General features: G+C 48.9%; 1 protein-coding gene across 1 annotated transcript; it reads right to left on the bottom strand.

Annotated features, from left to right (window-relative positions):
- Positions 1–273: 273 nt before the first annotated feature.
- Positions 274–26,698, bottom strand: LOC134747925 (uncharacterized). The gene is made up of 14 exons (XM_063682603.1): positions 26,510–26,698; positions 25,121–25,219; positions 22,606–22,756; positions 22,022–22,246; positions 18,384–18,584; positions 15,555–15,762; positions 15,296–15,470; positions 6,658–6,886; positions 5,327–5,476; positions 4,480–4,629; positions 3,633–3,782; positions 3,270–3,419; positions 2,941–3,056; positions 274–291 (listed from the first exon to the last, which is right to left on the bottom strand). Exons 1-14 carry the CDS (start codon positions 26,516–26,518, stop codon positions 274–276), a joined length of 2,031 nt encoding a protein of 676 aa, XP_063538673.1. The 5' UTR covers positions 26,519–26,698.
- Positions 26,699–27,445: the final 747 nt, after the last annotated feature.

The following is a 27,445-nucleotide window of genomic DNA, read 5'->3' as shown; positions in this document are numbered from 1 at the left end:
AATAAAACAAGAATGGAAGAATAAAACAAAAATGGATAAATTGTAACACAGACAAAAGTGCAATTGTTGTTAAATTTTCTAATTAAAGCCTGTTAAAGCCTATTAATACACTTCAAGGTCAGGCGTTTGAAGGTACAAAACTTGTTATTGAAAATATCTAAATTTTGAAATTTTTCATCATACATCCTGCATGCTCTTCTAATGAAACCGTTTCTCGCGTATGAAGTTCGACTACGAGGAATATAAAAGAGGTTCTTCTTTCTACATGCTCGCTCACAACGACGGGGTACTCTAAAGGAAATAGATTTTAATAACTCAGGGGCGTCGATAATGTTGTTAATGACTTTATACAGAATTATAACATCAGTGCGTTCGCGACGCAAGCTCAAGGGAGAAATATTATGTCTTTTCATAGCGGTAGTGTAATCTATGTATTTATTACCAGTGCGATAATCAATTGCTTTTAGAAACTTTTTTTGCACTTTCTCTATTCTATCGCTATGAATTTTATATAGCGGGTTCCACACTGCGCTAGCAAATTCTAATCGACTACGGACATAACTATTAAATAATATCTTATACGTCGAGGGTCTCCTGAAATCCTTACCTACACGCAATATGAAACCTAACTGCTTAAAAGATTTTTTTAAGATATTGTCAATGTGGGGCACAAAGGTAAGCTTTGAGTCCATGATTACGCCGAGGTCACGGATCTGGTTCACACGGGTTAACTCTTTATCGCAAAGATCATACTTGAAATTAATAGTTGTCCTTTTTCTACTAAAGCTAATAACAAAACATTTTGCTGGGTTTAAGAAAAGATTATTTGCGTTACAAAAAGTCTGGAAATCATGTAGATCATTTTGCAGTAACATACAATCGTCTGGATTTCGTATGACTCTAAAAATTTTCGTGTCGTCGGCGTATAAAAGCATGTTTGAGTTCTTGATACGACACACGCCGCCAGCACCGCCAGCACGCGACGTGTCACAGTCAGTACTCACCGCCACGGCGGCGTCGAGCGCGTGTTGCGGCACGAGCCGCCGCCGCAGCCGCGCCGGCAGCCGCAGCGCGTCGTCCGCGCCGCGCACCGCCAGCACGCGACGTGTCACAGTCAGTACTCACCGCCACGGCGGCGTCGAGCGCGTGCTGCGGCACGAGCCGCCGCCGCAGCCGCGCCGGCAGCCGCAGCGCGTCGTCCGCGCCGCGCACCGCCAGCACGCGACGTGTCACAGTCAGTACTCACCGCCACGGCGGCGTCGAGCGCGTGCTGCGGCACGAGCCGCCGCCGCAGCCGCGCCGGCAGCCGCAGCGCGTCGTCCGCGCCGCGCACCGCCAGCACGCGACGTGTCACAGTCAGTACTCACCGCCACGGCGGCGTCGAGCGCGTGCTGCGGCACGAGCCGCCGCCGCAGCCGCGCCGGCAGCCGCAGCGCGTCGTCCGCGCCGCGCACCGCCAGCACGCGACGTGTCACAGTCAGTACTCACCGCCACGGCGGCGTCGAGCGCGTGCTGCGGCACGAGCCGCCGCCGCAGCCGCGCCGGCAGCCGCAGCGCGTCGTCCGCGCCGCGCACCGCCAGCACGCGACGTGTCACAGTCAGTACTCACCGCCACGGCGGCGTCGAGCGCGTGCTGCGGCACGAGCCGCCGCCGCAGCCGCGCCGGCAGCCGCAGCGCGTCGTCCGCGCCGCGCACCGCCAGCACGCGACGTGTCACAGTCAGTACTCACCGCCACGGCGGCGTCGAGCGCGTGCTGCGGCACGAGCCGCCGCCGCAGCCGCGCCGGCAGCCGCAGCGCGTCGTCCGCGCCGCGCACCGCCAGCACGCGACGTGTCACAGTCAGTACTCACCGCCACGGCGGCGTCGAGCGCGTGCTGCGGCACGAGCCGCCGCCGCAGCCGCGCCGGCAGCCGCAGCGCGTCGTCCGCGCCGCGCACCGCCAGCACGCGACGTGTCACAGTCAGTACTCACCGCCACGGCGGCGTCGAGCGCGTGCTGCGGCACGAGCCGCCGCCGCAGCCGCGCCGGCAGCCGCAGCGCGTCGTCCGCGCCGCGCACCGCCAGCACGCGACGTGTCACAGTCAGTACTCACCGCCACGGCGGCGTCGAGCGCGTGCTGCGGCACGAGCCGCCGCCGCAGCCGCGCCGGCAGCCGCAGCGCGTCGTCCGCGCCGCGCACCGCCAGCACGCGACGTGTCACAGTCAGTACTCACCGCCACGGCGGCGTCGAGCGCGTGCTGCGGCACGAGCCGCCGCCGCAGCCGCGCCGGCAGCCGCAGCGCGTCGTCCGCGCCGCGCACCGCCAGCACGCGACGTGTCACAGTCAGTACTCACCGCCACGGCGGCGTCGAGCGCGTGCTGCGGCACGAGCCGCCGCCGCAGCCGCGCCGGCAGCCGCAGCGCGTCGTCCGCGCCGCGCACCGCCAGCACGCGACGTGTCACAGTCAGTACTCACCGCCACGGCGGCGTCGAGCGCGTGCTGCGGCACGAGCCGCCGCCGCAGCCGCGCCGGCAGCCGCAGCGCGTCGTCCGCGCCGCGCACCGCCAGCACGCGACGTGTCACAGTCAGTACTCACCGCCACGGCGGCGTCGAGCGCGTGCTGCGGCACGAGCCGCCGCCGCAGCCGCGCCGGCAGCCGCAGCGCGTCGTCCGCGCCGCGCACCGCCAGCACGCGACGTGTCACAGTCAGTACTCACCGCCACGGCGGCGTCGAGCGCGTGCTGCGGCACGAGCCGCCGCCGCAGCCGCGCCGGCAGCCGCAGCGCGTCGTCCGCGCCGCGCACCGCCAGCACGCGACGTGTCACAGTCAGTACTCACCGCCACGGCGGCGTCGAGCGCGTGCTGCGGCACGAGCCGCCGCCGCAGCCGCGCCGGCAGCCGCAGCGCGTCGTCCGCGCCGCGCACCGCCAGCACGCGACGTGTCACAGTCAGTACTCACCGCCACGGCGGCGTCGAGCGCGTGCTGCGGCACGAGCCGCCGCCGCAGCCGCGCCGGCAGCCGCAGCGCGTCGTCCGCGCCACGCACCGCCAGCACGCGACGTGTCACAGTCAGTACTCACCGCCACGGCGGCGTCGAGCGCGTGCTGCGGCACGAGCCGCCGCCGCAGCCGCGCCGGCAGCCGCAGCGCGTCGTCCGCGCCGCGCACCGCCAGCACGCGACGTGTCACAGTCAGTACTCACCGCCACGGCGGCGTCGAGCGCGTGCTGCGGCACGAGCCGCCGCCGCAGCCGCGCCGGCAGCCGCAGCGCGTCGTCCGCGCCGCGCACCGCCAGCACGCGACGTGTCACAGTCAGTACTCACCGCCACGGCGGCGTCGAGCGCGTGCTGCGGCACGAGCCGCCGCCGCAGCCGCGCCGGCAGCCGCAGCGCGTCGTCCGCGCCGCGCACGACCAGCACGCGACGTGTCACAGTCAGTACTCACCGCCACGGCGGCGTCGAGCGCGTGCTGCGGCACGAGCCGCCGCCGCAGCCGCGCCGGCAGCCGCAGCGCGTCGTCCGCGCCGCGCACCGCCAGCACGCGACGTGTCACAGTCAGTACTCACCGCCACGGCGGCGTCGAGCGCGTGCTGCGGCACGAGCCGCCGCCGCAGCCGCGCCGGCAGCCGCAGCGCGTCGTCCGCGCCGCGCACCGCCAGCACGCGACGTGTCACAGTCAGTACTCACCGCCACGGCGGCGTCGAGCGCGTGCTGCGGCACGAGCCGCCGCCGCAGCCGCGCCGGCAGCCGCAGCGCGTCGTCCGCGCCGCGCACGACCAGCACGCGACGTGTCACAGTCAGTACTCACCGCCACGGCGGCGTCGAGCGCGTGCTGCGGCACGAGCCGCCGCCGCAGCCGCGCCGGCAGCCGCAGCGCGTCGTCCGCGCCGCGCACCGCCAGCACGCGACGTGTCACAGTCAGTACTCACCGCCACGGCGGCGTCGAGCGCGTGCTGCGGCACGAGCCGCCGCCGCAGCCGCGCCGGCAGCCGCAGCGCGTCGTCCGCGCCGCGCACCGCCAGCACGCGACGTGTCACAGTCAGTACTCACCGCCACGGCGGCGTCGAGCGCGTGCTGCGGCACGAGCCGCCGCCGCAGCCGCGCCGGCAGCCGCAGCGCGTCGTCCGCGCCGCGCACCGCCAGCACGCGACGTGTCACAGTCAGTACTCACCGCCACGGCGGCGTCGAGCGCGTGCTGCGGCACGAGCCGCCGCCGCAGCCGCGCCGGCAGCCGCAGCGCGTCGTCCGCGCCGCGCACCGCCAGCACGCGACGTGTCACAGTCAGTACTCACCGCCACGGCGGCGTCGAGCGCGTGCTGCGGCACGAGCCGCCGCCGCAGCCGCGCCGGCAGCCGCAGCGCGTCGTCCGCGCCGCGCACCGCCAGCACGCGACGTGTCACAGTCAGTACTCACCGCCACGGCGGCGTCGAGCGCGTGCTGCGGCACGAGCCGCCGCCGCAGCCGCGCCGGCAGCCGCAGCGCGTCGTCCGCGCCGCGCACCGCCAGCACGCGACGTGTCACAGTCAGTACTCACCGCCACGGCGGCGTCGAGCGCGTGCTGCGGCACGAGCCGCCGCCGCAGCCGCGCCGGCAGCCGCAGCGCGTCGTCCGCGCCGCGCACGACCAGCACGCGACGTGTCACAGTCAGTACTCACCGCCACGGCGGCGTCGAGCGCGTGCTGCGGCACGAGCCGCCGCCGCAGCCGCGCCGGCAGCCGCAGCGCGTCGTCCGCGCCGCGCACCGCCAGCACGCGACGTGTCACAGTCAGTACTCACCGCCACGGCGGCGTCGAGCGCGTGCTGCGGCACGAGCCGCCGCCGCAGCCGCGCCGGCAGCCGCAGCGCGTCGTCCGCGCCGCGCACCGCCAGCACGCGACGTGTCACAGTCAGTACTCACCGCCACGGCGGCGTCGAGCGCGTGCTGCGGCACGAGCCGCCGCCGCAGCCGCGCCGGCAGCCGCAGCGCGTCGTCCGCGCCGCGCACCGCCAGCACGCGACGTGTCACAGTCAGTACTCACCGCCACGGCGGCGTCGAGCGCGTGCTGCGGCACGAGCCGCCGCCGCAGCCGCGCCGGCAGCCGCAGCGCGTCGTCCGCGCCGCGCACCGCCAGCACGCGACGTGTCACAGTCAGTACTCACCGCCACGGCGGCGTCGAGCGCGTGCTGCGGCACGAGCCGCCGCCGCAGCCGCGCCGGCAGCCGCAGCGCGTCGTCCGCGCCGCGCACCGCCAGCACGCGACGTGTCACAGTCAGTACTCACCGCCACGGCGGCGTCGAGCGCGTGCTGCGGCACGAGCCGCCGCCGCAGCCGCGCCGGCAGCCGCAGCGCGTCGTCCGCGCCGCGCACCGCCAGCACGCGACGTGTCACAGTCAGTACTCACCGCCACGGCGGCGTCGAGCGCGTGCTGCGGCACGAGCCGCCGCCGCAGCCGCGCCGGCAGCCGCAGCGCGTCGTCCGCGCCGCGCACGACCAGCACGCGACGTGTCACAGTCAGTACTCACCGCCACGGCGGCGTCGAGCGCGTGCTGCGGCACGAGCCGCCGCCGCAGCCGCGCCGGCAGCCGCAGCGCGTCGTCCGCGCCGCGCACCGCCAGCACGCGACGTGTCACAGTCAGTACTCACCGCCACGGCGGCGTCGAGCGCGTGCTGCGGCACGAGCCGCCGCCGCAGCCGCGCCGGCAGCCGCAGCGCGTCGTCCGCGCCGCGCACCGCCAGCACGCGACGTGTCACAGTCAGTACTCACCGCCACGGCGGCGTCGAGCGCGTGCTGCGGCACGAGCCGCCGCCGCAGCCGCGCCGGCAGCCGCAGCGCGTCGTCCGCGCCGCGCACCGCCAGCACGCGACGTGTCACAGTCAGTACTCACCGCCACGGCGGCGTCGAGCGCGTGCTGCGGCACGAGCCGCCGCCGCAGCCGCGCCGGCAGCCGCAGCGCGTCGTCCGCGCCGCGCACCGCCAGCACGCGACGTGTCACAGTCAGTACTCACCGCCACGGCGGCGTCGAGCGCGTGCTGCGGCACGAGCCGCCGCCGCAGCCGCGCCGGCAGCCGCAGCGCGTCGTCCGCGCCGCGCACCGCCAGCACGCGACGTGTCACAGTCAGTACTCACCGCCACGGCGGCGTCGAGCGCGTGCTGCGGCACGAGCCGCCGCCGCAGCCGCGCCGGCAGCCGCAGCGCGTCGTCCGCGCCGCGCACCGCCAGCACGCGACGTGTCACAGTCAGTACTCACCGCCACGGCGGCGTCGAGCGCGTGCTGCGGCACGAGCCGCCGCCGCAGCCGCGCCGGCAGCCGCAGCGCGTCGTCCGCGCCGCGCACCGCCAGCACGCGACGTGTCACAGTCAGTACTCACCGCCACGGCGGCGTCGAGCGCGTGCTGCGGCACGAGCCGCCGCCGCAGCCGCGCCGGCAGCCGCAGCGCGTCGTCCGCGCCGCGCACCGCCAGCACGCGACGTGTCACAGTCAGTACTCACCGCCACGGCGGCGTCGAGCGCGTGCTGCGGCACGAGCCGCCGCCGCAGCCGCGCCGGCAGCCGCAGCGCGTCGTCCGCGCCGCGCACCGCCAGCACGCGACGTGTCACAGTCAGTACTCACCGCCACGGCGGCGTCGAGCGCGTGCTGCGGCACGAGCCGCCGCCGCAGCCGCGCCGGCAGCCGCAGCGCGTCGTCCGCGCCGCGCACCGCCAGCACGCGACGTGTCACAGTCAGTACTCACCGCCACGGCGGCGTCGAGCGCGTGCTGCGGCACGAGCCGCCGCCGCAGCCGCGCCGGCAGCCGCAGCGCATCGTCCGCGCCGCGCACGACCAGCACACGCCGCGCCGTGCCGCCGCCGGCCGCTAGCTCGCACGCTAAACTGCGCGGGCATGTCGCGCCTGCGCTGCCGGCTACCACCAGGAGTGGGAGTTCCATCTGTTACAAATAATGGCGTTATTCATAAACGCGTTACTGGCCTGAATTACCCATGAATCGTTTGTTTTTATCTGTCATTTTGACTTATGCATTTGTAAGAAAGGGATAAAACGTAATTTAACTAAATCAGGCCCGTAAAGTTTTATGAATAAGGGGGTAAATGTTGATCTTTTTTGAATTTCATCGAAAAATACATTGTGTCTAATTGTAATTCAATGTTTCGACAAACAGTAAGGCAGTTTGTTTATGGTGCGGTCTAATAATGAAGTACACTAATAGTGTAACGTTACGGGCAGTTATGTCCCTAAGTTGGTAGGGAAAGTAAATAAGTAATTACCAACTCGTTAACAAATTAATTTATTTAAAAAAAAAACAACTAAAACTGAATAGGGTCGTGGGTGGTCAAGGCCCGTCTAAATTTGCACCCGAGATCCGGTACTGCCCTGGCTGGCCGAAGGTCCGGAACCGGAGCAGGTAGTTCCCACTCGGCAGCGCTTTAGAGGAACAGGGGGGCGACGGCGGGCGAACGACTATGGCTCCAACCCTGCCGTCGAGGTGGTAGGTGGCGTGTTTGTTGTCGGCCGACGGTCTTCTTGTAATTATAACGACGCACCCTGTGAATTTCCAGACGTCTTAGAAATGTGTTCCTGCTCGCTCTGCTTTTGTGAACACCCTGTGATGATGATGATGGGACCATGGGAAAGCCGGTGCACCATGAGCAGAAAGCGTGTTTGTGTTCACAAGCAGAGCGGAGTTACAAAAGCGAAGGAAAAGCACAGAGTAAAGAAAGTAAGAAGAACAAAGAAGTGAACTTTAAATAAGTTGGGGGGTACGCATACATACTTAGTCGTACCCGCCACTATAGAACAAAGGAATTTGCAATATCTTGCTGGCAAAGGCATTTAGCATAAAATGGGAATGTATGATTTAAAACGTTAAAGACTGAATAATAAGTGAATTACAAGAGAGCTACTTTATCCTAAAACTAAACTATTTATCCTAATATTAAAACGTTCAACACTTTTCACTTACCAGTACGTGGGTGCGGGAATACACTTATAACGAAAACGTCGCAAATGAAAATTATAATTAATAGGTGTCCGCGCCCACCCGAATTAAATTAAAAGAATTTAAATTCGTACGGCGCGCTAGACGACACGGAGGCCCGTGTGCGCGGCGATACGTGCGTATGCAAAGGTGGGTGGCGCGGACTGACTGGCCCGCGGACGACGGCGCGGAGGCAGCGATCGACAGACCGGCTTCTCGATCTTTCCATGACGTCACTCAATAAACCAGTCGCGAGTATAGTCAGTACGGATAAAGTGCGAACGCCCGAAAACATGCAATACCTAATCATCATGTTTTCCTAATCTTACTTTACTATAGTAAAGTAGAATAAGACCATTAATGTAAATATAAAATTTGATTAATAAAATTGTATAAATAAATAATTAATTGATGTAAATAATTAATAAAAATAATAATTGATTAGGATTAAAATAAAATAATAATTCATGCAATAATAATTTAAAATCTGTTATAATTAAGTTAAATCCTAAAATTTTAGTAATTTAAAATGTAAAAATAAAATAATTAAAGCTTATAATTAAAACATGTACGTGCAACGTTACATTACCCCCTCGCGCCGGAAAAAGGATTTTGTTCCTCAGAATAAAATCCGCGCAATATACGTTTGCGTATTTGCATTTACTATTTCAATCTATCTATCTATCATACATCACGCAGTCGTAAAAAACATTAGTATCTAGTATTTTAACTATAGATGCTAATGCGCCCAGACTTTTGTAGGTAACCAGTTATCGTTCAACCGGAAACCAAAACAAATACATTTTGTGCACTGAGATAGGTGTTAAGAGCGCGATTTGGGAATCAATGCAACAATTTATTGATTACAATGTATTATTTATTCAAACCTGTTATTTTTAAATCTTTTATGTGCCAAGTCCCTAAATTCTTGCCGGACATGTCCTCTAAAACATATACCAAAGGTGACTTCTTTTCAAGAATACGACACTGTAAAAACTTCGGAGCTAGTTTTTTACTGAAGTACTTATCTTTGTCACTTAAAACATAAGCACGTTTCATGACTATATCTCCTACATTAAATTCGACATGTTTACGACGTAGATTGTAATGAGCGGTATTCTTTGCATGAGCTTGATATAACTTTGCCTGTACATTATCAAATATTTCGGACATGCAACCTAGATTTTCGGCGTAAATGTCACGTGGTAAAAATATTAAGTCTCTACCGAGGTCATTATCCACGTAATGCGTACCACAAGTCACAAGGTCTCTGCCATATACAAGGAACGAAGGAGTGTAACCTGTTACTTCATTTGCAGAGTTATTAATGGCAAATTGTACTTTTGGTATAAACAAGTCCCAGGTCCTGTGATCTTCATTGACAAATGTTGATAAGCAAGTGACAATTGTTCGATTCTGACGCTCGACGGGATTAACTTGCGGTGTGTATCTAGGCGTATAGAATACATTGGGTACATTATATTTTTTAAACAAATCTACAGTCATGCCGCTAGTAAATTGACTACCGTTGTCGAGAAAAATCGTTTGAGGAACCCCATGAACTAAAAAAAGTTGGTCCTCAATAATTTTTGTGATTATAGTTGAAGTCGCATTACGAATAGGGTAAATTAAACAAAATTTTGAAAAACAGCAAGTTATGACCAGGATATATTGGTTTTGTTTTCGAGTGATAGGCAGAGGGCCCATGAGGTCAATCGAAACCATTTGAAGAGGTCGACAACATTGTTTGGGACGACCCATTTCACCAAGCACCTGATGGTTTTGATGTTTATACTCTAAACACTTATTACACGAGCCTACGAATTTTACGACGTCTTTATGCATCCCTGGCCAGAAGTATCTCAACGCCAATCGACGATACGTTTTAAAGATACCTAGATGTCCAGCCATGGGTTCAGAATGATTTTGTTTCAAAACATCGTGACGAAATTCGCTCGGGACGACTTCCTTCCACGAGAACTCGGAGGTTTGCTCGTGTTTATTTTTACATAATCTATACAAAGAACCGTTCTTAATAACAAAATTAGGAAAATTTTGAGGCTTTGTTAGGCAAGAGTTATAAATATTTTTATACCATGCATCTGACGTATTAAGGTAAGAATTTGACAAATCGATAGCGCTTATAGGGACAGCTCTGGAAAGAGCGTCGGGAATCACATTATCCACGCCTCGACGATGTTTCAGCTCGAAGTTAAAACACGACAAACGCACTCCCCAGCGAGCCAGACGACCAGTAGGGTTACTTAGAGAGAGGAACCATTTTAAAGCACTGTGGTCTGTAATGACAGTGAACGGCTGTCCATTCTCCAAGTAACATCTCCAATGCTCAAGAGCTATGATCACTGCAAGTGTTTCACGCTCCGTTATGCTGTAATTACGTTCAGCCGGTGTCAACGATTTGCTCATGTAAGCTACCGGGTGCTCCTTACCGTCAATTGTTTGTGTCAGCATTCCTCCTACGCCATAATTACTCGCATCCGTATGTACTTCGAATGGCTTGCTGTAATCAGGGCAAGACAACACTGGAGCTGAAACTAAGCATTCTTTCAGCTTACTAAAGGCAGCATCGGCTTCAGGAGTCCACTTGAAAGGCGGTCTACCCTTCCTAGAGGATGTGAGCTGATTAAGAGGACCCGCTATCGTACTAAACTGTGGCACAAACCGGCGGTACCAGGTGGCAGTTCCTAAAAATTTCTTGATGTCTTTCACACTAGTAGGTGTCGGATAGTTTACGATGGCGTCTACCTTACCTGGGTCCGTCCGAAGACCTTGGCTGTCAACAACGTATCCTAAGTATTTGAGTTGACCTCTGAAGAATTGACACTTTTCCAAGTTCACAGTCAGGTTTGCTTGGCGAAGTTTGTCTAATACCCGGAGAAGAAGAGACACATGAGAATTAAAGTCCTCGGAAATTATAATTATGTCATCTAAGTAGGCAAAGACTTTTAAGTCAAATTCTCTGAAGAGAAGATCAACTAAACGTTGCTGCGTTGCTGGCGCATTTGTGAGGCCAAATGCGGTTCTTTTAAAGCGGAATGTACCACGACCAGGGACATAAAATGCAGTTTTGTCTCTATCCTCGACAGCAATTGGTATCTGCCAAAAGGCCTTGGACAAATCGATACTCGTAAGGTAACGAGCGTCACGCAGGTTGTCCAATATTTCCGTTACATAAGGTAAATTATACGCATCCTTTCGAGTAACGGAATTCAGCTTGCGACTGTCGAGGCAGAAACGAGGCTGACCATTCTTCTTTGTGACTAGCAGGACAGGTGAAGACCAGGCGCTTTCGCAGGGCTCGATAACGTCGAGACTAAGCATTTCGTCAACCTGTTCGACGAGGATCCGTTGTTTCTCCGGTGACATACGATAATACCGTTGCCGGATCGGCTGCGCATCCCCGGTATCCAGACGGTGTTCTATGAGACTGGTCTTACCTAAACCTTTGCGTTCGGCAGAAATATCCTCGAACTGTGCAATGATGTTGTCAGCAATGGACTTCTCCGAAACGCTTAAATGATCATATCCATGAATAAACGTAGGGTTATTTGGCTTTGGTTCCTCTTCAACTACTGTGGCTTTAGCAAAAGTAATGCTACTTAAGTTAGGAAGAATATTAAATTTACGCCAAAAATCTATGCCTAATATGAAATCCGTGTTTACATCTGGTACGATATGAGCGGTAATGAAACGGAACTTATCTTGAAAATGTACAGGCAAGACAATGTAACCCCTGCTCCGCATAACACGCTTGCCAGCGCCTATGGCTGAAATTAATTGGTCCTTATGAATAGGTAAACCTTGGAGCGCTTGATGAGCCTCACTTTTTAACACAGTTATAGCAGCACCAGAATCGAGTAAACCTGTCATATTAATACCATTAACTTGTACCGTTACGTAAGGACGATTATCAATACTGGGACCATCATTCAGAATTGCGTCGATCTTATACGAACTGAAAAAGAAGTTAATAGTTTTCAGCCAATTGCTCCAATCTACAGGATCAAAATGATTAACTAGATGGTAGGCACAATTCTGTTTATTTAGTTTTTTGAGGTGGAGGGCTTAACCTTTTTGCAATTAGGGCAATCTGGAGACCTAACACCTTTATGGCCACACTTAAAACAATAAACTTCATCCTTACTAGCTGGGCATTGACGCAAGTTATGGCTATTGTTGCGACATCTAGGGCAAAACAAGGGTTTGGAAGAGGGTGCAGAAGTAACTGCATGTACCTGTTTCATGTTGTTGTTATATTTATTAAAATTATGGGTATTAGTAAAAGACTTATTATTGTTATTGTGATTAGAATTAAATTGATTATACTGTTTGTTGCTGTTATTCCTGAATGTGAAATTCTTGTTATTATTGTTGTTATTACTTTTGTTATAACTATTACTAGTATAGGCAAACTCAGGTGCCAAGGTGTCAGCTGTCCGCCTGGGTGGTTCGCGAAAGTCAGCAAGACGTGCCTGGATACTTTCGTAGTTACGACAGTGATTACGTAACGTATCTATGTCAGTAATCGCGGCCGCTGACGCTAAAGTACTGGCATAGCAAGGCCTGATGTTATGGAGGAGGATCTCTAATTTCTCGTCCTCCGGTAAAGGTTTTGAGAGACGCGAGAATAAACCAGCCATGATTGATAGGTACACGGTAATGTTTTCAGATTCACCCTGCGTGCGTGACCGAATCTCATTACCCAGCCTATAATCATAGTCCTTGTGACCAAAATCTTGTTTAAGCAACGTGGCGAGTTCGACCCAGCTTGACACCTGACCCTTAATATTTCGGTACCAGTGTAGTGCATCACCAGTAAAAATCTCTGTGGCATACGACAAAAGTTTTGAGTCCGAAATAGACCTAGCCTCACAAAATTCCGTTATGCGTACCACAAAAGCACGGACGCAAGACTTGCCATCAAACTTGATCTTGCAAAGCTCATTGTGACTACCACGGTCGCAAGTAACATTAACGCTTATCGGCGCCGTGCCAACAACAGGTTCTGCGTTCGGAGCACGCAAAACGGTCGCGGCAGCCGTGTCCTTGATGGAATTAAATCTAGCTGTAAGAGCTCGAAATTCCTGGTCGCAAACTTCATACATGGGCTTGGTCGATTCATCACATACTATTCGGTTGAGGCGGTGATGCAAATGATTTAAAAGGTTTTGTGTGCGAAGCAAAGCGTTCCTATCTGGTCGTGAATCTAAATTCGACTGAACTTTAGCGAGAGCATCACTGACACCCTTCAAGTCGGCGGAGACCGTGAAATTGCTTTCTAAAATGTCCTCGGAAGGAAACAAAAGCCCTAATTTCGCAATTTGTTTCCGCAAGTCCTGGACAGTGGAAGCCGGCGTGTCACCACGTATGCTAACTTCATACTCCAACTCCGGTTTTGTAAGTGACAAAAATTTCACGGGAAATTCCATTTTGTTTAAACTTAAATAAAAAAATAAAGAAAAATTACCTAATAATAATAACGTGCAAAATGGCAACCGTGTAAAGTGTTGAACGCTTGGTTTTAAATAACACTACTCCGCCTGTTACAATAATAAACTACGTAACGTTCTGGTTGGCAAAAAAAAACAAACGCAAATTAAAAATAAAAATAACAAGCACAAAAATAAAAATAAAACATTAAATATTTGCAACTAGTGTGTACCACAAAACTACAAAATAAATTATTGCACAATAAAAAAATATTTATAAATTATTTGATTGACTGTACTAGTTACACTGCACTAGCACAGGGTGATATAAAAATTCAGAATAAATTAAAACACAGAATAAATTAAATTATTATAGAATATTAAAATTACAATTTGATTATTAATAAATAATTAAAATTATTATTATTATTGGGGTACACCTTAGTTACATGCAACCAAAAAAAAACAACGTTTCACAAAAATAAAAACAGCAAACACACATAATTCTGCGGGGCAAATTTAGACCATTTAGACCACGTTTAAGGCGCCAATGTAACGTTACGGGCAGTTATGTCCCTAAGTTGGTAGGGAAAGTAAATAAGTAATTACCAACTCGTTAACAAATTAATTTATTTAAAAAAAAAACAACTAAAACTGAATAGGGTCGTGGGTGGTCAAGGCCCGTCTAAATTTGCACCCGAGATCCGGTACTGCCCTGGCTGGCCGAAGGTCCGGAACCGGAGCAGGTAGTTCCCACTCGGCAGCGCTTTAGAGGAACAGGGGGGCGACGGCGGGCGAACGACTATGGCTCCAACCCTGCCGTCGAGGTGGTAGGTGGCGTGTTTGTTGTCGGCCGACGGTCTTCTTGTAATTATAACGACGCACCCTGTGAATTTCCAGACGTCTTAGAAATGTGTTCCTGCTCGCTCTGCTTTTGTGAACACCCTGTGATGATGATGATGGGACCATGGGAAAGCCGGTGCACCATGAGCAGAAAGCGTGTTTGTGTTCACAAGCAGAGCGGAGTTACAAAAGCGAAGGAAAAGCACAGAGTAAAGAAAGTAAGAAGAACAAAGAAGTGAACTTTAAATAAGTTGGGGGGTACGCATACATACTTAGTCGTACCCGCCACTATAGAACAAAGGAATTTGCAATATCTTGCTGGCAAAGGCATTTAGCATAAAATGGGAATGTATGATTTAAAACGTTAAAGACTGAATAATAAGTGAATTACAAGAGAGCTACTTTATCCTAAAACTAAACTATTTATCCTAATATTAAAACGTTCAACACTTTTCACTTACCAGTACGTGGGTGCGGGAATACACTTATAACGAAAACGTCGCAAATGAAAATTATAATTAATAGGTGTCCGCGCCCACCCGAATTAAATTAAAAGAATTTAAATTCGTACGGCGCGCTAGACGACACGGAGGCCCGTGTGCGCGGCGATACGTGCGTATGCAAAGGTGGGTGGCGCGGACTGACTGGCCCGCGGACGACGGCGCGGAGGCAGCGATCGACAGACCGGCTTCTCGATCTTTCCATGACGTCACTCAATAAACCAGTCGCGAGTATAGTCAGTACGGATAAAGTGCGAACGCCCGAAAACATGCAATACCTAATCATCATGTTTTCCTAATCTTACTTTACTATAGTAAAGTAGAATAAGACCATTAATGTAAATATAAAATTTGATTAATAAAATTGTATAAATAAATAATTAATTGATGTAAATAATTAATAAAAATAATAATTGATTAGGATTAAAATAAAATAATAATTCATGCAATAATAATTTAAAATCTGTTATAATTAAGTTAAATCCTAAAATTTTAGTAATTTAAAATGTAAAAATAAAATAATTAAAGCTTATAATTAAAACATGTACGTGCAACGTTACAATAGGTACCTCGGTCCGGTTGAGGTGCGTGGCCTCGCCCTCGGCCGTGAGCAGCGGCGGCGCCAGCAAGGCCAGGGCGCGCACGTTGGCCAGGGCTCCGTCGCCGGCGCTCCCGGCGCCCGAAAGTAGGGCGCCGCAGAGGGCAGCACCCGCGCCTGCACCGCCGACCACCACCGGATGGGACCTGCGACACGGGAAGTGTTAGTTGCCCTGTACCGGTCGAGTCCCCGTATATTACGCGTACGTGTAATAGTTGTATAAATCATACCCGGCTTCAGCGAGCACGTCGAGCAGCGCGGCCCTTGCGGCGCCCATGAGCGCGGAGCACCAGGCCTCGGGCCCGGTACTGGGCCCCGGCCCGGCGCCGGGCCCGGTCCCGGTCGCGTCACCACACACCACGCGCACGTGCAGGAGTGCGCGCAGTCGCCGCGCCCAGCGGTCCTCGCCGCGCGCGCAGATCCACACTAGCCAGGGGCCTGGTGAACAATACTAGATTGTTAACCAAGGGTGGAAAGTGAACCATACCACCTGAGATATTTTCGGCGCTTGAACGAAGTGAGAGCGCCAATAGTTCGAGAGTGAGATGGTGTTACTTTTACCCGAGTTAAACACTATACTTTTCATTTCGACTATGAGGAAAGTCTAACACAAGAAATATTTAGACGGTTAAGAGAATTAGAGACTGGAATTGGCGCCATTTACATTTTGGTCGAAAAAAAAACTAAAACCATAGACAATCTGATCTTAAATTGGGATGTGTCTGGAACGGATTATTTGCGGCCGTACAAAACAAAAACAAAAGATACCTGACTTTACTTCACTGTTGGTAAGACCACCAGCACCACATGGTGACTTTGAACAGCAGAGCTTGTAAAGCAATTAGCTCCATGTATGATTTTTTTTTTGTAATTATAATTTATATCGTTTAAACACCGGAAAAAATTAAAATACTTTTATAAATCTTCACATTATTTTATTAAAAAATATATTTTTTTGGCGCGAATTCAACAGCGTGATGACGTCACACGTTGGCCGGTCCAACTGACGTTTGTTACTAATGACACTTATGTGAACTAATCTCATAGACCTAAAATTAATGCTTAACTAATCTGTCGAACGCGTAACGTCACGTGACGTTTCGCGCGTTTCGCTCACTAGCTTTTTGCGGGCAAATTTTTGTACTTTTTATTTATTATTTTAAGCAATTAAATGACAATTTAATAACGGAAAAAAGATTAATTAAATTTAATACATGTAATATTCGTCATATAAGTTAAATAAATAATTATTATAAACCCAAATTTAAAACTATCAACTAACCTAAGACCCGTTCCGTGGCATGCCTGGTCCAAAAGTCCCCATCACACTCGCAGCGTTGCCGCGCTGTATGGCAATGGAGACTTGTTGGACAAGCCAAGACCCAGATCGGGGATCGCTCCCCCTCTCTCTCAGCCGCCGACCCAGTTCTCTGAACAATTCGGACGCCTCGCTGCACCATGGTCCGGCTGTTTCGACAGCAACGGGCACAAAATCGTACGCCCCCTGTAACCCGGAGTATTTGGCATGCTTATTTTTGGCGGCAATTTCTGCCGCTGAACCTGCCGCTTTTACCGTGTGTCTTAGATGGGACGCAGCAAATGTGCTAACACATGTTGCATCCCATAAAAGACACCGCCCCCTCCGCCAGGGAACTAAGGTGAGCCCGTCGGGTCTTTTACCGTCTGACCGTGACAAGCCTGGTGGTTCCAATATGCACGGGATATTGGCCGACACCATTGCCCGCCGCACAATTTCATTTAAAGAGTGGTGTCTCGGGAAACGACCGGCGCACCTCTGGCAACTCAGCCCGTGGTGACCATTCTCCTCAACCATCATACCACAAATGCATCGGTGCGCGTTGCACACTTTGCATCCCAACCTTAGGGCCACTGCAATTCTCAGAGAGTCGTTGTCCAACAGTGTGCCCAGGTGCGGAGACGGCAAAGCATGCAACCACGCTCCCGACTCAGGCATGGTACCCGCCTTGAGGCGCGCCAAGTCGGTCCCCGAAGCCCCACTCTCCAAACTTGCACGCGCAAGCTTGCAAAGGATGTCATCCCATGCTCTCTGCACCACCACGCTATCAGGACGTTCACCGGTAGGGCATAATGTGGCCCATTTCGCCAAAGCCTCGGAAACGAATGGCACGCACACATCGCTACCCTGGACTCCCAGAATACGAGCAACGAGACCCGCCGAACCATGCGCCGACGCTAAAAAGGCCACCAAACCGATGTCCTGTACTCGCCGAACACCAAGACCGCCGTATCGAACCGGTAAGGAAGCCTGACGCCACTGAGTTTCGTTCAGACTCACATTCAGCAGCGATTCCAACGCAACCCTGAGCGTGTCGTCCAGAGAAAGCGTATCCTGTTCAAAAAGCCAAGTGGGGGACGTGCGTAAAGTGTACACCATGCGGGGCAACGCGAAACAGTTCCGCAACAAAATGAGGGAGACATGGGCAGCCAGATGGGCCAAATGCTCGCGTACCCCCGAGAGTGCCTGCCTTTTAAGTTGTAGTACCGAGCTGACACCCTCGGAGAATATGGGAGCACCTAGCAAATGGAAGGAGGATTTATCAATCTGCCTCATTCCAGGCAAAACCGCTTCAAGTTCCGTAAAAGCTTCCCTGGTTATGCCCCCGCAGGTGAAACACTCGCATTTGGATGGATTAATCTCCAGGCCGATCCCCTTTAAAGCTGGTATTAAGGTCTTTAAACTCTCGACGACCACGTCTGGGCTACCTCCAATGACGTCGTCATCCAAATACCAGACATTTAACGGGGCTTTCACCTCCGAGATTATTCTATGGATGGCCAAGCAGAAAATAAGGGGCCCTAGGGGGTCTCCCTGCTGAGCCCCGACTTGCGACTGGATAACGGAAATGCATTTGTAACATGCTATAACAGTAACAAACATCCAAATAAAAAATATTTTGTTCAAATAAAACTTCATGCATGAGGCTAATTATTAAACAATAGACAATAGACCAACATTGTGGTTCTCTCTGTGCAGTTTCAAGTGGAAATCGGGCCATGGCATTCGAAATTAGGTATACCCGGCTTGTCCGCGTCCACCGGCGGCCCCACGCGCGCCAGCGGGTCGCGCGGCGGCGCGGCGGGCAGCGGCAGCAGGCGCGCCGCCGCGCGCGGCACCGAGCGCCGCCACTCGCCGGCCAACTCGCGCCATAACGCCGCTGCCGAGTGGCTCCCGTGAGCCAAGATGGCGCCGTGAAGCCATGGCGCTACGCCGCTGCCACCTGGGAAAATCTTTCAATTGATTATGGAATAAGTTGCAGATCATGACGTCTACTCGACTAACAATCGTTTATAGTAAAACGCCAATCGAATCTTTAATTGAAAAAAAAATGAAAATGAAAAATATATTTATTTTGCACACAAAGATGGGAATTTGCAGATGGAGTATACATGAGGTCCAGGTTGCGCGCATACAGCGGTACATTTATAACAGTATGAACAGGGGTCCCCAAACTAGGCATAGCCTATATCTTGGGCGACCAGTTAGTGAATTAAAAACTAGATTGAAAAAAAAAGTATGTCTAAAGGTGAAGATAGGTGCTAATGCTAATAACCTTAGCTACTAGGGATTTACGTTGGTCAGTCTGTCAGTCAAGTCTCTTAAGGTTAAGTGTCTAATTATGTAACATAGAGTACCACTACATATGGACAGAAATTGAGGCTTATGAGCGCTATTACATTTCGGCGTTGAGCGAGTTTAGGTATTTTACGCGCTGCAGCGGGCTGTGCGAGCTTAGTATGCCGATCCCTTCTACCACGTTTTCCCTCTCGCTCGCACTACAATGATGGATTAAACAATCTTGATCCTTCGTGAAGCATACTGAAAACAATTATAACGACACTAACTGTACTTAAATTTTAAAATCCTAATTATTGTTATTTGGTACGAAAATACTAAATCCAGTGCAAATGTACTTAATTTTGTATTATAAAAGAATTATTTTATACTAGAAAGAAATTATACTCGCTTGTTTACATCTTTCGTCATTACATTTGGTACAGGTACAGTTTGGGCAGCGAAACTATTTTAGCTATATGTAGCAGTGGTGGCCGTAATTGTTAATTTTAATTAACCATTGATCAATTGCATTAACCATTAGTTCCGCCATTAACCAATTGCATTACGCACCAATTGCATTAAAGTTTTTTTTTTATGAAATAGGAGGCAAACGAGCAGACGGAGTTAATTCGAATTAAATTTTTGAGACGTTAATGGCCATTGAAGTTAATGTTTTGTTTAGTGTTGTTTGACTGATATGTCAAACAACACTAAACTAGGTCACTTAGTACCAAACTTTAACAAAACATGTTAATTTTCACTAAAAATTACAAAAACTGTCAAACTGTCAATTTTGACAGTTTTGACAGATGTGTCAAACTACATTTTCCATCCCATGACTAATGTTGAAGGTCCTATCAAAATCGGACAAACCGTTTCGATTTGGGATCCAAAAATGTCAAAATGTCACAAAATGACAGTTTTGACAGATTGTATAAATTTACACTTAACAATGTCACTTGGTGCTAAATTATATCCCAAAAAGATAATTTTCACTGAAAATGACAAAAACTGTCTATCTGTCAAATTTGACTGATATGTCAACCAAACCTTAGTTCCACTAGGTACTGCCAGGGTTCAGCATCAGCTCTGTCATGGGTACTGCTCTCCTAAGTGCTCATCAAGACGAGTCGGATGACTAAAACAGCGTGTGCCTATGTTGCACCAAACCTTAGATCCACTAGGTACTGCCAGGGTTCAGCATCAGCTCTATCAAAGGGTACTGCTCTCCTAAGTGCTCATCAAGACCAGTCGGATGACCAAAACAGTGTGCGCCTATGTTGCACCAAACCTAAGTTCCACTAGGTACTGCCGGGGTTCATAAGGAGGATGAGTAATACATACTCAAAACTTATACAAGTTCAGTCTTAGTTATATCGGAGCATCGTTTATAATGGCGTAAGCGCCATCGACAATAAGGTCCCTTTTTATAGGAAATACCACATTTTATTCTGTTTTTAGTATTTGTTATAGCGGCAACAGAAATACATCATCTGTGAAAATTTCAACTGTCTAGCTATCACGGTTCATGAGATACAGCCAGGTGACAGTCGGACAGACAGACAGACAGCGGAGTCCTAGTAATAGGGTCCCGTTTTTACCCTTTGGGTACGGAACCCTAAACAGAATAAAATAGATATTTAAGTGGGGCTCCCATACAACAAACGTGATTTATTTACCGCTTTGTGCGTAATAGTACGGAACACTTATTCCCTTATTTAATATATAGTAATAGTACGGAACCCTTTGTGCGCGAGTCCGACTCGCACTTGGCTGTTTTTTTTTTAATTTACTACCTATAAAATGTCAGGTCATTTCAAATATTTTTAATGTTGTTCGGAAGTTTGTTATGTTACTATACTATATTATAATACTATAAAAACAAATACAGTACTCGGATCAAAGTTTCTCAGTCGCAATTTACACGCACACAGTATAGCGTTTTACACGGCGCCTGCCGCACACAACGATAAAAAACCTCGTTGTCGCCGTCGAAAACGTGCGGCGCCGACCGACACAGGTCCGACCTCTTCAAGCTCTGCCGCGGTACTGAGATCGCCAGCGCGCGTCATCGGTAATTATAGAGTAGTTTTCAAAAAATTGCCAAAAAATTAAAGTAGAATTTGATAAACACAAATGTATACCAACAGTATAAGCAAACGTTTTAGATTGCTCGTGTATAAAAATGACTTCGATACTAAGTAGATTTTCGTAGGAATTTACACTTGTTTCGAAGAGAAAATTCAATTCGTTTAACATTGATTTTCTCTTTCTTAAAAGCATGTAGGAAGAATATCATTCGATATTCCTAAAGTACAGGATATTAGTAATACAAAATATCCAACTTTAGCAGAGTAAACTTCTCAAAATTTACAAATAAGAGCTCACAATTCAGCGCTTCACGCGGTTTTTCGTAAACGACCATCAGAAATAAAATCATTACTAATTTAATTAGTCCTTTTTCTAAAATGTACAACGATATTCCTAAAGATAAGAAGACGCTCTTACTGGAACAAGTACTCTTTATTTCTAATAATAAGCGTAAAATCTTAAATGTTGTCGGGAATATCATCAATTTTACATTATTCCGACTTTTCTTGTAAGAACGCTCTTATGGCCGCGATATTTAAATTGTTAACATTTCGACCAAAAGGTACAGTACAGTGCGATAAGGTTAATTAAATTGTAGCTATATGGAAATAGCGCCTTATTGACAACCGACAATAAGTACCCGTTGGTTGAGAATGGCACAAATTATTTAAGTTACATACCGTCCTGTATAGAAAGGCACTACTTTTCGTTCATCTGCCATTACGATAAGTTTTTATTTTTCAATCGGTATTAATCCATAAACGATTGTCATCTTGATCCTAGCTGTACAAGAATACGAACGCGAGTCGGAACGCTCGGAGCGCCCTTAGCGCGGCGCGAGAGTCTCAAGGCACAAGGCAAGTTACCGTCGGGACCCGCCGACAAAGGCGCTCTAGCACGACGCACAGCTCTTGCAGCTGGCCTCGCTTGCTCTCTCTTTATACTCGCGTCGGCGTGGCCGGCGGAAGCGAGCCACAGTATATATCTTATAGTTAGTATGTATCTTACCGTTGGGAGCCGCCCATAACGGCGCTAATGCGCGCCGCACAGCTCTTGAAGCAGTTCGCGCCTGGTCTCTCTTTATACTCGCGTCGGCGTGGCCGGCTGAAGCGAGGCGCGCGAGTCGGAAGGCTCGGAGCGCCTCTAGAGCGGCGCGCGCGGCTCGGGCGTGCATCGCGCTCGGTGCTAATGCTAGCACACGTGCTTCCCACTCAGGGTCAACGTCGTCGGGTTCTACAAGAGAACATTATTATAATCATGTGTATAGTACTCAACTAGGCTATTGTACAAAATCAAAACATTAGTGCCATTAAAATAAATGTTTCTGACTGTTGATATTAGCGTATAACCATCATCAAAACTTACCTACTCACTACCAAGAACAAAAAACTATAACCCATTGTAACCACCACCAGAAAACCAGAAGTATTAATATTAGTCCTACGTAGGAAATATTTCTCTATATAAGATATTATACCTAAACTGTTACAAACGCAAAGTAGTCCCATCTGTAAACTCACCCTGTGCTTAGTGTGCTTCATTGGAATCATTGGTCGCCGGGACGCGTACGAACGCGTGCTGTAATAACTCACCCTGTGTGTCCGGGGCCGGGTCACAGTCCCCGGGCCCGCCGACGTCGAGCGGCTGCTCGGCGGGCAGGGGCCGCGCGAGTATCTCGCGGACGGCGGCGCCGCTCTTGGCGCGCGCGTACGAGTGCTCCATCCATACGCCCACGCGCCCCTCCTGTGAACATATTTCAAGTTAATGCTACGTACCTATGTCGTTACGAACAATTTGTGCCAGTGAAAGAGTATCGAAATAATCAAATCAAGTGGGTGATTTTACTCTGCTTTCCGATCAGTAGTAGGAGTTAGAAACAGGGAACCAGGGCTCGGAACCGGCATTTTTTAAAAACCCCGAAATATTATTATTATTATTATTTGTAATGCAGGCAGGCAGTTTAAACAACTGATAATGCATATATCCAGAGTCATAAACCAAGTTCTCAGTGTTGAGTAGAATTTGCTTTGTGCTTATCTAATTTATTCTTAAACTCATTGACACTTTGGGCCGCTACTACATCCCCTGGGAGTTTGTTCCAAGCGTTGACCACTCTGTTGCTAAAGAAGTGTCTATGAGGATTATTGTAGGACCTGTGAGACACCAGCTTATACTGATGACCTCTCAGACGGTTGTTACTATTGCGTTCTAGCATCTTATGGAAATCTTTAAGGTCGTAGTGTTGGGTTAGTATTTTGTATGTCTCAATCAGATCTCCGCGTTCTCTGCGCTCCTTCAAGGTTGTGAGCTTTAAGAATTGTAGTCTTTCTTCATAGGACATGTTTTTGAGTTTCTTCGGTATCTTGGTGAAACTACGTTGAACTTTCTCCAGCATCTCAATATCCTTGATAAAATAAGGGCTCCATACTTGAAATGCGTACTCCAATATAGGCCTAACATAGGTTTTGTGAATTTTGAGCATCATATCCGGCGTCAGATTCCCAAAAGCTTTTCTTATGAGGTAGATAAGGCTCTTTGCTTTCTTCACGATTGCAGTTATATGTTCTTCCCATTTCAAGTCCTCAGTGATTTTGACACCCAGATCGATTTGTACCTTGACAGCTTTTAAGGGAGTGTTGTCCATATTATATGTGTAATGAGGGTTGTTTTTACCTATGTGCAGAACAGTACATTTTGTAGAATTCAGATTTATGAGCCATTCTTTAGACCAGTTCCATACTTTGTTCAGGTCGTCTTGTAGCAAGTCATAGTCAAGCAATGGGTTGGCAAATAATTTAGTGTCATCTGCAAAGGTACTGATATTGCAGTTTAAGCAGTGAGGCAAGTCAAAAGTATATATTATGTACAGAACAGGGCCCAGAACTGACCCCTGTGGAACTCCGCTGTGTATGTCTCGTTGCATTGACATTGATTCACCCACTCTCACTTTGAGTGTTCTATGACGCAAAAACGCCTCGATCCATTTTAATAGCTTTCCTCTAATGCCCAGGTGTTCCAGTTTGAAAATAAGCCTTGTTATGGGAACCTTGTCGAAAGCTTTTTCATAATCTAAGTAGATTACATCGGTAGGCTCTCTTACATTAAAGCTATTTGTCCATGAGGAAAGGCAGGATAGCAAATTGGAGACAGTCGAGCGGTGCGGACAAAAGCCATGTTGTTGGTCACCTATAATAGTGTGCTGGGTAAGGAAGCTTCTGATGTGTTTCACTATTAATTTTTCCATGACCTTGCATACTACACTGGTAAGGCTTATTGGTCTATAATTTGACGGTTCCAATTTGCTACCTTTCTTAAAAATCGGGGTCACATTAGCCGTTTTCCACTGTTCCGGTAAGACACTAGTGTTGTAAGATAACTGCATCATTATAGATAATGGACCAGCAACTGCGTCGCATTTTTGCAAAAGTATGACGGGGATGCCGTCCGGGCCTGGTGAAGAGTCGTGTTTCATTTCTTTGATAGCTCGTTGAATTTTGTCCACAGAGAATGTTATATCCGAAATACAGTCATCAACTCTAGAGGCTGGTTCCAGACACGGCAATTGACCGGGTGGCTCCAATTGGAAGACACTTGCAAACTGGTCAGCAAAAGCTTCAGCTATAATAGCCCAATATTTTGAATTTTTTTATGCTCATTACGTAGGACTGAATCATGTATTTAGGAAACAATTTTGCATTATTAAAATGTCCCATTAAAAATGAAATTATAAACAAAAGAGCGAAAAATAACGTAATATACCGGTATTTTTGTATGGAGCAAATACCGGTTTCCGACCCCTGCAGGGAACAGTCAAATGAGTTACTTTTAACTAAATGTCAATACAATTTGTCAGCATGAACTTTGTACAAATTAACATACACATCAGCATCACATATCGGAGGAGTCAACCCTCCTTATTTTTTCAGGTTATTCTTATATGATTTAAAACAGATAAAAGTGCAAAAAAATGTGACTGTTTTATTACTTTTAGTCAGAGTACTTTTGAAATTTCGTTTTATATATTGATGTGTGCAAATAATTTATTTCAATTATAGCGCAATCCCCAATTCTTTATGTTGCACTATCTCCTCTGTCCTTGGTACTCACCGGCTCGCCGCCGGCGGCGCGCACGAGCGCTACTAAGCGAGCATGTAGCGCTGCGCTACCCTCCTCCCCCTCCCCCGGAGCAGCGTTCTCCTCCTCCATCTAAAAATGAAATACATATACATATACTTGATTAATAAATACAACCTGTACTGTACCAATAAAAGAGACTTATCAGAAAGAGATAAGCCGTATGGACAATATTGTCAATCTATGGCCAATAGATGAGTGAAATTTGGAACTCCAAATTTTAATCTCACTCATGTTAAATGCAATGTTTTTCACCAAATTTGCAAAGAAAATAAAGTCCTTAAAACACCCTAAGGCTGGAAACAGTGCTCGACCGGCGCAAGCCACTGTATGCGCAAGCTGTGTGCAAGTCTATGAACGCGCACACAGCTAAGCTGATGGTACGCGAGTGATTTGGCATTGGATTTGGTCCGGACCGACGGTCAGCACTGACCGTCGAATAAAACGGGCTATAACTCCCGCTACTCCCAAATGGAATATCATTATCAGCAAGTGCAATGAAAATAATATTTTCATTTATTGAGTCAAAATGCAAAGGATTTTTTTTTTCGATTTCTCCATTGCACTGCTCCATAAGTCCATATTATCTACTGGGTGGATCAAAGATGCTAATTTCTTGCCATGTGGCTAATTTATAGCAATGCACATGCATAGACTTATATATTTTGAAATATGAATTGAACCTTTAATAAATTAGTTCCTCTTTATTATACCATAAACATTTTTGATTTAACAATTTCATTTTAGGTATATCGTCACTGCACTTGTAATTACCATGATTTTTGAAAACCCTGAAAACAATACTCAAGGTTTTCTTTCGTCAAAATTTGTCAGATCACATAGCATTGTTGAACTTACAAGTGCAACAACGGTACTATGTCGGCTTCTTTACAATGTTTTAATTCGCCTTCATAACCTACATAACATAATAACATTATTTTGGCACCAAGCTGTACCAAATCAGCGGCAAATAGATAGTCAAAGTGGCCTAATATATTGCAACACATCCTTAATTTTATGGTAACAAAAGTTTGGCCACTTTGACAGTCACTATCTTTTTGATGCTGACTGTAGCTACTTAATAACTACTAAACCACGAGTAATCAACAATTCCCAAGAATGAAACATAGTAGCCACACCAATTACATCTAAATAGGTATGTACTATGCGCATTTGTAATCAGATCAACCTATTTGATTGCAAATGCACATACATATTTCAATACTTTTGTAATATATATTTTAAACAATTATTTAAATATTTAGTTAGATCTACAAGTAAAAGAAGGGAAGAGTACAAGTCTAAGCTCAAATAAATGCAATTGCAATACAAATGCAGTTGACTGAAGATTGTGCAACTCACCGGCAGCATCAGTTTGGCAGCTCAGCTCAACTCAGGTTTGCCAACGGCCTTCAAGCGTTCGTTTCGTAAACACAAAAATAAGTATCAACGTCGCACATAACACACAATATGATGTCAACAACAAGCAAATGAAGTGAAGCAAATGGGTGAAATGGGCAAGATAGGTTATTTTTAGATTTTTGACATTGACACTATTGACAGCCACTTGACAGATACTTGCATACTTGACAGCAATGACCAATGACCTCATTGGGATGAGGTGCGTTTAGTTACTTACGAAAATATTCTTTTCACATCACCTATTCGAAAAGGGAACTTTTCTTCCCTGCTAGGAGGGATCAAAGTGGCACTTTTCTGTTCAAGGACATTTTGTTGCCAGTATGAAATATTGACACAAAGACATATGAAATTAGTATGCATATAATCGATTACAATTTCTTTAAAATCGATTACGTGCATACAATTTTCTAACAAATAATATTTTGTTGTAATTGTAAACAATAAATGTAATTAGCGTATTTTAAATTAATTAATAGCATATTTAAATTAAGTAAATTAATTAATTAGCGTAATATTTACAAAGAAACGTAAAAAACATTAGTTTAATAATTTAATTTTTATTTTGACATTTTAGGTCTCCTTAAACGCAACCATACTTGTCTATGCAATTTAAAAAGTTTATATTTAAAAAGTTTTGTACAAATATTTCACAAAGCATAATTATGCGGTTCTGTATTGTGTATAAATTTGTAAATACTTAGTTTAAATCAATAACTTTATAATAATAAATATAAGTGATATTAGTCTTCATAGTGTTCTTCCGAAGATTTGGTTCAAAAGGGTACTTAAGAGCTAATTTGTTACCAGAAAAATCTACAAAAATAATGCACTTGATTTTCATTGTATCATTTTTGGTATTTGCTGCTGTCTTTGAAA

This window comes from Cydia strobilella, chromosome 15 (genome assembly GCF_947568885.1).
Source record: "Cydia strobilella chromosome 15, ilCydStro3.1, whole genome shotgun sequence".
Classification (NCBI taxonomy): Eukaryota; Metazoa; Arthropoda; class Insecta; order Lepidoptera; family Tortricidae; genus Cydia; species Cydia strobilella.
Note: the sequence above shows the minus strand (reverse complement) of the source record. Positions and strands in the feature narration are given on the sequence as shown.

What these genes read in the sequence shown, in the direction of transcription:
- LOC134747925 (XM_063682603.1), bottom strand. An exon ending in GGTGGACGCGGACAAGCCGG is followed by an intron (nt 15,763 to 18,383) that starts GTATACCTAATT and finishes ATTGTTCACCAG; the next exon opens with GCCCCTGGCTAGTGTGGATC. An exon ending in TGACACGTCGCGTGCTGGCG is followed by an intron (nt 3,420 to 3,632) that starts GTGCGCGGCGCG and finishes CGTGGCGGTGAG; the next exon opens with TACTGACTGTGACACGTCGC.